The sequence below is a fragment of the Parasteatoda tepidariorum genome, chromosome 7, assembly GCF_043381705.1.
Source record: "Parasteatoda tepidariorum isolate YZ-2023 chromosome 7, CAS_Ptep_4.0, whole genome shotgun sequence".
Lineage (NCBI taxonomy): Eukaryota > Metazoa > Arthropoda > Arachnida > Araneae > Theridiidae > Parasteatoda > Parasteatoda tepidariorum.
Window position 1 is genome coordinate 3,406,885 of NC_092210.1, and position 13,584 is coordinate 3,420,468.

General features: G+C 31.6%; 1 protein-coding gene across 1 annotated transcript; it reads left to right on the forward strand.

Annotated features, from left to right (window-relative positions):
- Positions 1-2,936: 2,936 nt before the first annotated feature.
- Positions 2,937-13,209, forward strand: LOC122272635 (nose resistant to fluoxetine protein 6-like; the record flags this gene model as incomplete). The annotated part of the gene is given in 3 exon segments (XM_043056535.2): positions 2,937-3,111; positions 10,358-10,500; positions 12,947-13,209. Coding segments are annotated over 3 exon segments (510 nt in total), but the record flags the coding sequence as incomplete, so codon positions are not given.
- Between the last annotated feature and the right edge of the window lie 375 nt (positions 13,210-13,584).

Genomic DNA, 13,584 nt, shown 5'->3' on the forward strand with positions numbered 1-13,584 from the left:
CTCTTCCTCGACGATGTAAGCAAAAATCAAAAATATGAATAAATAAAATATTAGATATCAGTGAAGCAGGTTTGATTTTACCAGATATAGAACTTAACATTTATATCGAAAAACTCAAGCGATATTTCAGTTTGAACTGTTATACGATATAAAGTTATCTATGAGTCTGAATGCATGCATGCCATGTAAACAAATCCACTATTCCGAACTTTTAAGCACAAAACTCGAGTAAAAACGTGGTGGATGTAATGTGTGTAAATACGTGTAAGACAAAGTGGACCTAATTGTCTATTTTAAAACTACCTCAAACAACTGGTTCGCTCGCGTGCTACATCCCAAAGAATGAGTTTTCTGCAAGATTAGATATATATTTTACACTGATGTGCAAAACTTAAGTAACAAGTGCGGACACAGCTCCCCAACAAAGTATTAGATAGTGATGAAATTGCAGTATAATATGCACGTAATTCAGTAGAAAGATTATTTGTATGCAAATTTTAGAAATAAAACGTGGTAGGTGATGTAAGTGTACATAAAACTTGTGGGTCGGCGCGCGCAGGTCAAAGCTGTGATAAAAGGATGAAGAGCACCGTAGTTAAAGACATCCGCTGCAAGTGCAAGTGATTTGTTTTGTGAAACATGTCTTCAAGAAATCATTTAGACGACTTTACTCGAGGAAGAATGATTGGGAAGCTTGAGGAGGGGCGTAGTGTGACCAGTGTCGCCGAAGAGTTCGGGATCAACAAAAGTGTTGCTTCTCGTGCTTGGAATGCCTTTAAAACTACTGGTACAGCTGTTCGGAAGGTTGGTGGTGGCCGTCCAAGGAAAACAACACCAAGAGATGACCGTTACATTGTCCTCCAGGCGAAAAGAAACCGTTTTCAGTCAGCGAGCGCCATATCTCAGCAACTGTGCACAGCCACAGGACGACAAGTATCAAGATTTACAGTGGCCAGACGCCTCCACAAAGGTGGCTTATTTGCTAGACGTCCTGAACGCTGCATACCTTTAAAAGTTAGCCATCGGCGGCACCGTTTAGAGTGGTGCAGAGAACACGAAACCTGGACACCTCATCAATGGAGTCGCGTCCTCTTCACAGATGAGAGTCGTTTTAGTGCTACAAGCGATTCTCAACGTCAGTTGATCTGGAGAGAGGTTGGAGCTCGATTTCATCCCAATAACATCGCGGAAAGAGATCGTTACGGTGGTCCTGGAGTTATCGTCTGGGGTGGCATTATGTTGAACGGGCGGACTGAGCTTCAGATCTTCGACCGAGGTTCTGTAACTGGAGACCGCTACTGCAATGAGGTAATCCTACCCCATGTGCGTCTGTTCCGAGGGGCCATTGGACCAGACTTCATTTTTATGGATGACAATGCCCGGCCACACCGTACTGCTAATGTTCAAGAGCTACTGGAAAGTGAAGATATCACACGAATGGATTGGCCAGCTTACTCTCCAGATCTAAATCCCATAGAGCATGTGTGGGATGCATTAGGGAGACGTCTTGCGACACGACAGTATCCTCCTGGTAACACCCATCAGCTGAAAGATGCGTTAAAGGAGGAATGGAGACGTTTACCCCAAGAACTCCTGGATAATCTGGTGCTTAGCATGGAGAGACGATGCCAAGCAACAATTACAGTAAGGGGAGGGCATATCCCATGCTGGGGAACATCTGCCAGTTGTACTTACGCTTCTTCAGGCAATCATGTGTAACGCCACTATATGTCAAATAAAGCCCTTTTTGTTCCATACCCTACTTTAAGCTTTATATTCATTTCTGCGCCATTATTCTTTTACCATCGTTTAAGTACAAAATAATGTGCATCATATTCAACTTTCATGTCAATCGGATGATTTCCTGTAGAGTTATGACAAAAAACGCACTTGTTGCCTAAGTTTTGCACACCAATGCATAATAAGGCGATTTTCCAGCTAGGGGTTATAATAAGTCGAAAATTAATTTTATCTAATGATTTATTTACCCTTAATTTCCTATGTTAGGTTATTACAAGTCAAATCCTCGTTAATAATATCATTATGTATGGTAGTGACGTCATCGAATTCGCATTTTAAATGGTATAAGAAAAAACATGTCTGAAGCATGTAATTTTTAAGAATATATCTACAGTTAGGCAAATAGTTATAGTTTGTCCACAAAAAAAATAATATTTTATCGAAAATAGAGCTAAATTTTAGTAGTAATTAATATAAATTCCCAGATCAAATTGATTGAAAAAGATTAATCAGCAAATCTCTTTAGCCTAAAATTCTGCATTAGTATCAGTTGTCACAGGCGTCATATACATATAATACTGAATTCAAAATCCCTTCATAAGGTAGTGGCGCAAATAAATAAATTTTTCTGAAAACCTGAAATGGTCTGCATTAGTTCAGCACGTAGTATCAGTTGTTGCAGTTATCAACTATATAATACTGACTGTAAAATTTCTTCACTGGGTGGTGGCGCAAATAATTTTAATTACCTGAAAACCTTTAATAGTCAGCATTAGTATCAGTTACAGCACGTAGTATTAGCTGTTGCAGGCATCAACTATATAATACAGAATGTAAAATTTCTTCACTAGGTGGTGGCGTAAATAATTTCAATTACCTGAAAACCTGAAATGGTCAGCATTAGTATCAGTTACAGCACGTAGTATTAGTTGTTGCAGATATCAACTATATAATACTGAATGTAAAATTTCTCGACCGGTGGTGGCGCAAATAATTGCACAGATTTAAAGGTCAAAACTTATCCTTACTGGATTCATTCTATTTGTATTCACAATAATGTTTGAAAACTATCATGTAAAATTAATCTTGGAGGTAAAATTTGTCTTAAAACCTTTTCACGCTATTGCTTAACATTTTACATGAATTAAACAGTATAATTATTGTATTTTAAAAAATGATTTCATTTCTGTTTATAGATTTGGCTTCTTGTTGGATGGATTGTGTCTATACTTTGTTACGCCTTTGCAACAGCTTTAAACTTTATGCCAACGAAAAACTTCAAGATAATGGCATTTTACGACAGTTTAAGAATCACTGGAATGGCATTGGCTACTAGTTGGATACTGTATATTTGTGCGACTCGTCAAGGAGGTGCTGAAATATTTATTTTTTGTTTCAAAATCAAAGAAAGTATTTCTTTAATTAAGTGGAAGGTGTTGAAATTTAATTTTTTTCTGAATCTATTTTCTATTTTTTCTATTTTAAAAATAGATGTCTTGCTAAATATTTTTAGAATGATTCCATTGAAATGAAATTGCTATTCATTATCATTCAAACATTTGACCAGTGAGTGATTTTTAAAATTAAGTATTTGACAGCAAAAATTTGCTCTCTCAGAATAAACAAACCTTTTTTTTTANTAGATGACTTGCTAAATATTTTTAGAATGATTCCATTGAAATGAAATTGCTATTCATTATCATTCAAACATTTGACCAGTGAGTGATTTTTAAAATTAAGTATTTGACAGCAAATATTTGCTCTCTCAGAATAAACAAACCTTTTTTTTTATTTTCAATTTCATTTTTCACTATTAAAGTAATTTAATGCGATAAGATTCAAAATTTGTTTTAAATCGGCTTATAGTTTTTTGAGGAAAAGTTTTGTCCCCTTAATATAATTTTTTTTTTCGTATTTTGCTTATATCTCGAGAACTTTTTAAGCGAATTTAAAAAAATTTGTGCACAACTATAAAATTTATTTATTCAAAGATAAACCCATGCTACTTATTATTTTTAGTATATATTTAATATTTTTAATATTTTATTTAATAATAGGTGGAAAAAAAAATTAATTGAGCAGGTATACATTTCTACAGAATTTCCAAGGATGTAATTTTAAATAGCGAAATGCAAAATTTGAGCGGAATTGATTGAATAGGTTATGAAAAATCAGATTTAATGAATATAGCATTTTTATAATTCAATTTCTGTGGTACTATGGCAACCGATTTCGCTCGAGTTTGGTATTTTTGCAGTGTAAAATAATTTTTTTAAACGATGTGAAAATTATATACTTCACATTTGAAAATTCTTTCAGCCATCATTAAATAAAATAAAAAATAATAAATATTTGCTAAAACATTTTATGGAATTAATTTTGGACATACGAATTTTATAAGGGTGTGCAAAATTTTTTCCATTCGTTTAAAAATATCTCGTGACATGGCGAAACACGCAAAAAATTAAATTAATATTATAGGGGTTAGGTAGGTATTTTATTTACGTCACACTAGAGCTGCACAATGGGCTATTGGCGACGGTCTGGGAAACATCCCTGAAGATGATTCGAAGACATGCCATCACAATTTTGATCCTCAGCAGAGGAGATGGCTCCCCTGCTTTGGTAGCCCTACGATCTACGTTTCAAGGTTGAGCACTTCACGGTAGAATAGTTTAACGAGGACCGATACCGTGCACCCTCGGCCCCTACGCAGTCTGATCAAAGTCGTCACCCACCCGCTTACTGATCGCAGGCCACTGAGGCTTGACTTCGGTGTTCCACTGGGAACCGTGTCACTGCGGGACTTATAGGCGGTCAAAAATCAGAAACTATGGAGGAAAAAAAGTATGTTTAATTAAAGAAAGTACGTTTTGTGTCCGATTTTGTCAGTATATTTCCCTATATTAATTATATTAGCATATTAATTATATTAATCTTTTAAGTTTAAAACTTTAGAGGGAACAGAATCACTTTCCAAAGCTTTTCATTTAATTAACTGCAAACAACTTTAGTTGTAACTGTCGTTTTACTACAACTAAATACCTACAAGGTAAGTCGAAGATATATGACCTTAGTTCTTTTTTCTTCTTTTTCAAATTGAAATGAAAGATTTAAATAGAGATACAAGACATGATTTATCCAAATTTTTGTCTCTCATATTTTTGTCATTTAGCAAATTTTGAGCACACAAAAATGAGATATTGAGAACAAAATATGAAGAAAAAAATTTGAAAATAAAATGGCAAGTAATCGTCTCTTTTTAATATCATGAGTTGGCTATCCACTACTGTAATGGGAAAATGTTACAATTTGGAAAATAGCACATCTCATACTGTTTAACATTAAAAAAATCACGATAACTTTTAACCCCTTGCATCCGAAGCGTCATGAAAAGACATTTACAAGTAAACTACGGCAAGTGTCGTTTCGTGACGGTCTGGTTTTTTTGGGGTAGGGAGAGTAGAAAAAGAGATTCTTGGGTGGGGAAAGAAATGGGGGTCAGTTAAGGGGAGGACGAACAAAGAGAAGGGTTGGCAGTTTACCTCAATTACTCAAACTATTATCCTTCCCCTAAGTTTCTTCTGAATGGGTTGCTTTTTGCTTTGAAATTTGGCCTTCAAGAAAAACGCCAATACTATCATTTTACTTACATTGAAAACTATTTTGAAAAGCACAACTAAGAAGCTTTTTCTTANTCATAATATTAGATTTCATAAACCATGTTGCATTAAATAAAATTAATAAATCGCTGTACTTATACAAAAATTAAACGGATGAGATAATTTGAATATTCGGCACTTATCAAAAGAGTCTTCCTCTCTTATTTAAAATGTCGAAAGAATAGAAAAAAAGGAAGAAAGAACGAAATAAATAAAAGAAAGAAAAAAATTAAAGTATAATTTATTACTCCTCTACTTGAAAATCGCCAATAAGGTGCTAAACTTTTATTTTCGGAAAACTTATATTTCATGTAAATGTTCTAATTTGTCAACAATTCCCCTCCTTTGCCGCATGAGTGATTTTGAATATTCAACTGCGAGAAAACGATGACCCCTCCTCAACCCCTCACAGGAAGATCGCTTTGGACGAGTTCAATCATAGAAACTGCTTTCAGAAAACTCCCGTAATGAAGGGACACAAATTCTAGGACTCGATCGGAATCAGAGGGTTAAATGACGAATTTTATCATGGAAAATAATTAAAAGGAATCATAGACTAAAAATCTAATTTATACATTCAATCTAAGACTTACTATGACTAACTTTGCCACATTTTTGACAAAGGTTTTAAAATATACAGTTCGCAAAAAAATAACCTGAATAACTTTTGATCTAAAGTTCGGATAACCTAATAACCGGATCTAATAATTTGAACGGATATTCTAACTTGATCTAATTCGGATATTCTAATTTGATCTTATCGGAATTTGATCTAACAATTGAATAATGTTTGATCACGTTCTAGGACTTCAACTGGTTTGATGGGGGTCACCTCAAATATGCTAATTAATTAGTGAAGATGATACTTAAAGTTACTAAATTTAACACAAACTTACTTTTTCTGAATTAGCATACCTTTTCTTCAACGGATTAAGATTTCTTACTCTCAAAATATATAAACCCAGATATCAAAATAAGGTTTATTTTAACTCAGCAAAAACCTTTTAATGTAAACCTAAAAAGATTTGTGATGTAGTTTACGAGTAAATATTCTAACCTTAAAACGAGATCTTTATGCTACACACATTATCCTAATCCAAAACCTTTTGGAAAACAACCTTCTATATGAAAACCTCAAATCGAGGTTGACTTGAAAAAACCCTTTAATAAAGTTACTCTCAAGTTGAAAATAACTTTAAATCTAGGCTTGCAAGGTCTTTTATGTTCAGCTGAAATCCACCTTGTCTTGAAATTTTAATGGAAAATGCAATTGGATCCTATCGCTAGTGTGACGTCAGCTAGAACATCATTATGGACCTTTAGTGACCATTTTACCTAAATGACAATACTTTTTAAAAAAACTTTGAAAAATATTTTTTATATACTTATATATATATATATATATATACAGAATATTATATACAGAAACGTATTTTCTCTGAATAAACATACTTTCTTTTCAACGGATTAAGATTTCTGACCCTCAAAATATGAAGCATAGTCGCATTCTAGGAAATATGGTCCTTAGACTTTTGGTCAGGCGAGCGACTCAAAGTTTGGACTCCATAATGTTAATTCTACTTTTAGCCTGTTTCCTCATAACTCGAAATTTTTTTAAGCGAATGCAAAACTTTTTGAGCACAATTATAAAATTCATTTATCTAAATACCGTGCCAAATATCACTTTTAGTAAATATTTATTATTTTATTTAATAATAGTCTAACATTTTTAAGCTATAAGTTATACAATTTTTTAAATCAATTTAATGACCGTATTTTTGAATGACAAAATACAAAACTTGAGTAGTTCATGAAAAAATCAAGTTTTAAAAAAGTCGTATTTTGAACCATGTCCTCTCGCATTTTTAAAGGCCCGGTGAAAAGGATAAAAGAAACTTAATTATACTTATTCAACCCATGTATTGGAGGGTAAAGAAAATTCAAAAATTGTCTCAAAACCTTACCATCCAAAAATAAAATTCTACCCTGCAACAAATTGTTTTGAAACCCTCCTCGCAATGTGTGGTAAATTATTGTACGGCATTTCCCATCATAATTAAATGGAAGGGAAGAGGAAAAAGCACTTTATTATAATATAAATGAAGAAATAAATACAGCCAAACCCCGCTATAATGAGCACGGTTTATAGGGAACTCGTTCGGTTTATAGCGAACAAAACGTTCACTCCTGTACCTTGCTATACACATATAATGTTATTTTTTGTGGATATCGTGAACCAAAACAAGAGAGGAAGTTGGATAGTATGATCTTTTTTCTGTCTAAGGCTGATTTTTTTCTTCTTCATTTTCTGGTTATTTTGAAATTTCTACAAAGAGTGGTATGTATCCGTAAGCATTTTTTCCTGTTCGCTTCTTTTATCTCAATTTCTCATCTCTAACTAAAGGCCATCCCTAAATTTTTTTGTACGCAGAGACGAAGAGTAATAAAATTTAATTCATTTTTTGTTACTACTACATTGTTTTTTAGTCATTTTTGTATTTTATTTCATGGGTTATTTATTTAAATAATGCGTAATAAAAGGGAGGAGTTCAGAACCTATGGTTAAAAGGGTTTGCTGTATGGATAAAGTGAACTCCCAGTTATAGTGAACCAAAATGTCGGTCCATTGAAAGTTCACTATAGCGGAGTTTGACTGTATTTAATTATCAAAAGCTATAACTTCTAAACTATTTGTCCTATCTACTTATTTTCATTAACTTTAGCTTAAAAAATACACAAACACTACCTTTATTTTGATAGCACTGTCAAAAGTCTAAATAAGTAAAAAGCCTTCCAATTCAGCGCAAAAGAAATAGGCAACAAACACTTTTTTACCTGTATCATTAGCTATGTTGAATAAAAAAAGAATCAATCAAAAATGGTACATCTTATACATAAAATCCTCATAAAACAAGAGCAATTACCAGTTAAATCTGCTCGAATTCGGTATTTATCATTTTAGCGTAAAAAATATGTATATATATATATATATATATTGGGAACAATACCTTATATGTCTAAATAGCAATATGTAAGTTTCTCCTTAACTTTACCTCCCCCACTTAAAACCCGATTCCTGAGATCATTGAATTTTTTAACTGTTACTAAGAGGATGGCATTTGATAGTTGTATTGGGAACAATACCTCATATGTCTAAATAGCAATATGAAAGTTTCTCCTTAACTTTACCACCCCCACTTAAAACCCGATTCCTGAGATCATAGAATTTTTTACCTGTTACTAAGAGGATGGCATTTGATAGTACTTTTACTGGTACTAGGTATCCCTTTTATTTATAATGGATAGTACTGGGTAGCACATTTATATCTGGATATCCAGATCGTGATAATTTCGGAAGTATGAATACTGTACTTTGTACAGTTTTTATAAAGATTTTGTTGATAAACACCACGGTTCCTATGTAAGCATTATTATTATTTTCCTTTGGTGCTGCAATTTAACACTAAACATACCATAACCGGTCAAATAACCGTTTGGAAGCACAAGTTCTTAGAAGAAAAAATACTAATTATAAGAATTATAATTATTAAAATTAGTCTTATATATGATGGTCATATGATAATTAGAAGAAATATGCTTGCGGAAAATGTACAATGGAAAAACCCTGTATATGTAAAAAAAACGCGTTGAGCAATGAATTAGCTATGGTAGACCGGCTATGGTAGAAATAGGTATATATTAAGTGTTGGTATGTTTGGTGTTAAAGGAAATTCTACAAACTTGTAAACTATTTATATGGAAAGGAGAAACTGCTGTATAATCTGACGGGTCATTTCTACATTTTCACAAAATCGTTAATGCATATACTGTCATTACCTAAACACTCTTAGCCCATTAAATAATACTTCAAAAATTATTTTTGTTTAGAACCGACATTAGTTTTGATCATTTACAAATTTAGCACAATGCATTAAAGGATTTTTATTACGAAAAAAAAAATTTTAGCTCTTATTTTTGCAAATTAATATTACAATGTATTAAAATTAAATACTAATAAATAATTATTTTGCAAATTAATATTACAATATATTAAAATTAAATACTAATAAATAATTATAATAATTACTAAGTTTTTAATAATTAGTTTATAATAATCAATTTTTATTATTATTTTTTAAGATAAAATAACTAATTATCAAAAACTATTTTTCGTTCAATTTATTTTTCTCAAAGTTACAGAGAGAGATGCAATTTTTAATTTTTTCGTGGTTTTTCATTGGATTTTATTAGCATTTTTATCAATATTAATAAAATCCACTAATTTTTAAGTATTTTTTTTTTAAATGTAAAAAAAAATTTGAAAAGCTTCCACGCGCCCAAAAATTGAATATTCGAAATAAAAGTTAAAATTGGGAACAGAAAAAGATGGAAAAAATTTCTTCTACGAGTTGATCACAGAAGAAAAACACAGCAGTTTCTTAAGTAATATTCAACTCACATTTTTATAAACTGAATTAACTATAAATTTTGCTTTTCGCAAAGTTACAACTTTTATTTGAATATTGTCCTCTCAATTAAATTACCACCTTTAGAGTCATAATAAAAGCAAATTAAATAGAGGAATTGAGACTATTTTAAGTAAGCATGGTGGTTTGCTTACTTCTGGATGAATATCGAAATTTCCAAAAAATCTTCAGTAATAATTAAACGGCCATAAAATGTAGAAGCAAAAAAATTAAAGAAACGACATAAGAAATGAAAATGGTTAAATTTCGCTATGCGATGCAACTCGTTTTTAATTATTCAGATTTTTTTTTTCACTTCAATTTTGTGTTTCGCCACCTAAAAAATACTTAAATGTGCTTTCTATTTTATATCATATTATTTTTGCTTTTACACACTGCCTCATTACTTTTTTATTAGTTTTCTTTCTTTTTTTGAGCACTGCACAAATTAAATGAATGCCGTTTCTTTAAATACTATTTTCTTTTTAGGTATTGTTGAGAAAGCATTTTCTTCAAAGTCGTTAGTTCCTTTAAGTCGCATAAGTTATTGTGTTTACCTAGTAAGTCCTCTTTATTTGGTATTCAGGGATGCTATTATTACTGAAAGATACTACATGGATAGAATTTCACAAGTAAGTTGGCATTATATTTTTAACAACAAGAAAAAGGTTGTGAATGAAACAGCCTGGTTGGCAGGGTGCTGAACTCTCGTTCGTAAGGACGGGAGTTCGAATCCAGCCGGGCAAAGATGACTGTGATTCTCCTTTTGTTCTCCTTTGTGTGGATAACATCAAATATTTGATGCCACTTATCCTGACTCGTGTTCTGCACTTTGTTAATTTGTGTTTTTAAATTATGTTTTCGTGTATATGTGTTTTTAAATTGTAATGTACAGAGATATAGGAAAGCCAGAAAACTTATGGTGTCATAACCAGTCTTCTGTGCATTTGTAATAAATGAAATAAATGTTCACATTCCGCCGTTTTTCGAGACCTTTAAGGCAAATTGAGAGTATTTTGTACATAATTATTAAATTCGTTTATCTAAATATAATTCATTGTAAAAAAAGTAATTTTGAATAATATTTTATTATTTTTATACGGTTTAAAAAAAATTTGAATTGTACACAAATTTTTACGTAATTTTAAAGTATGTTATTTCAAATGACAAAACAGGAAATTCAAACGAAATCGGTTAATAACTTTTAAAGAAGGTAAAATTTTATCACCCTTAAGCACAATTTTTAAAATATTATTGTGAATTATTATAATTTTAAAATATTATTGTGTCCGAAGTCTATGAAACAAAATAAAATATATTTGTTTCTTTACTGTAGTGGCTGAAAGAAGACTCACGACCACAGCTTGTGACCCATAATAAATGCATTTTTTGCCTTGTTTTTTTAAAGGAATTTTAAATACATATACTAAGGGAGGTGATTACGGAACATCCAGTTCACTTCATCCATTCAAAATTAAATTTATTGACATTAAGACTTCTAAACTCATGTTAAAAAATAAATTAAAAGAAGTGAATAAATACCTGTAAGTAACAATTAAGGGAGGGAGATAATTGCATGCTGCACAGTATTAGCTATATACCACGTTTGCGCCATGCACTGAAATTAAAATTAAAGTTTCTTACTTTAACGTCAATAAGAAAAATAAATTTTTAAGTACACTAAATAAATAGTTGTCACAAAATTTGAATAAATTAAACGTACTTTATTGGCAAGGGACAAAAAAGCTTTTTTCGAAATCACTATTTTATTTTTACTGATATGACTGGGATGACGTGGTTTCCAGGACCCTAGATCACATTCGTGAGAACGGGAGTTCGAATCTAGCCAGCCGAGCAATCCCCGTGTAGTAAATGGTGAATGATGCACGTTAAATCTTTAGGGGCAAAAAGTCCCCCATGTTCCCATATCAAATTACACCTCTAGGGGTACTGGATTGGAGATTGATCGCATCTGGTGTAGGTCAAAATTACGATCTGCGGGTGAATAAATGGATGTATCAATGGTTGCACCATATAAACGGATGTGACGTATGGATGTGGCAGAAGTCAAATTCTTGGCCATAGCTGGCGGAAAGGGACAACAAGAGCCATCGCACTCCTTGCCTTAATGGCCCACTACAACGGTTAACAGCAAAAAAAAGTTAACAATTTCTGCTTCACTAATGTAGCCACAATTGCGCATTACTTGTTCCCCAGCTCACTATTGTATTAAATCTTTTTATTCAATCCTACTCTAGTTAGTCAACAAAGGCGAATCTGCGCACTGTAACTGTTAGTACACGAACTAGAATTGATTCAAAACGCGACTGAATTATTAAAGTATCAACTACTACATAATTAGAATACAACTCTGTTTGAAAAAAAATTACCCATACTAACATTAAAAACTTATCAACTTTTTAATAATCTTAAGCACAACTTTTCAACCAAATAATAATCATCATACTCAACAACTAATCAAAACTGAAAAAGCATCGGTGGCGTAACTAGATCACTTAAAAAATACAGCAATAACGGAGGCGCAACTAGATCACCCATCGATTTGTAATTTATTATAGTTTTCAAATTCCAGAAAAATAAATGATCTAGTTCATCGCTTTTTAACAAGAGTAACAAAAAAGAGTGGGACCAAATTTGTGTTGAAATTAAATTATAAAAAAACAGATCATTTCTTGAGAGAAAGAAAATCAAAATAAATTAAAAAGAACAGTTGCCAAAATCAAACGAACAAAACAAGGCAATACATCATTCAGACTGCTTACAACAACCTCGATTTGCTGATTCCATCAATAATTTCCTGTCCTGGTATTTTATATTCTTTCAATTTGCTCCATCTGTCTTTCTAGTATTCAAACTCCCGTCAGAGGTGTAGTAGCCGAAGACTAAATTATGACTTATTATGGGGTAGTGTACATCTAAAAGTAGTAAAATCGAATGAAACAGTTTTTTTAAAACAGATTTACTATTATTATTTATTAAAAATGAAGAGGTTGTTATCTGAGGTATATAATTTCTTCCATTCTAATTTTTTAGATTAAAGGTGTGCTTCTTTTTCAGATAGGAGAATTTATACTCTATTTACTGTTCTCAATATTTGCCGCTTTCATCATTTACATCGTTGTAGAAGAACCTTTCAGCAAAATGTATAATATTTTGAAAAAAAGAGCTACTAGTTCAACTCCACCAAATGATGCGACCCAAATTGGAAATGACACAGTATTGAATCAAAATGGTACTGAGAAACGTTGATGTAGAAACTTTTTAAACTCTGTTTTGCAAATGTATAGCTTAAAGAGATAAAACTGGATCTATCACAACTCTCCAAGTGTTTATAAATTTCATTTACCCAATTTAGGCCAAGCATAGAACTTTAATAACATAGTATGACTTTCAGAGAAATGTGCTAAAATTACATTCAATAAGACATAAAAAAGGTTTTGTGTATGAAATATAATAATTTCAAGAACAAGTAATATAAAAAAAAAATCAAAGTCAATTCCTACTAAATTTCAACGAAGAAATATTTTACTTTAGTTACTTTTTATTAAATAATTATAATTTTTTCTCCCATATAAAGTTGAAATTGATTAAATTTAAAGAATTAATAATTGAAAAAATAGTATTAACATCAAGTGTCATTCCCTACAATTTTAAAAAATGTTTTTGAACTTGAGTGGATGAATAAAAATTATTTC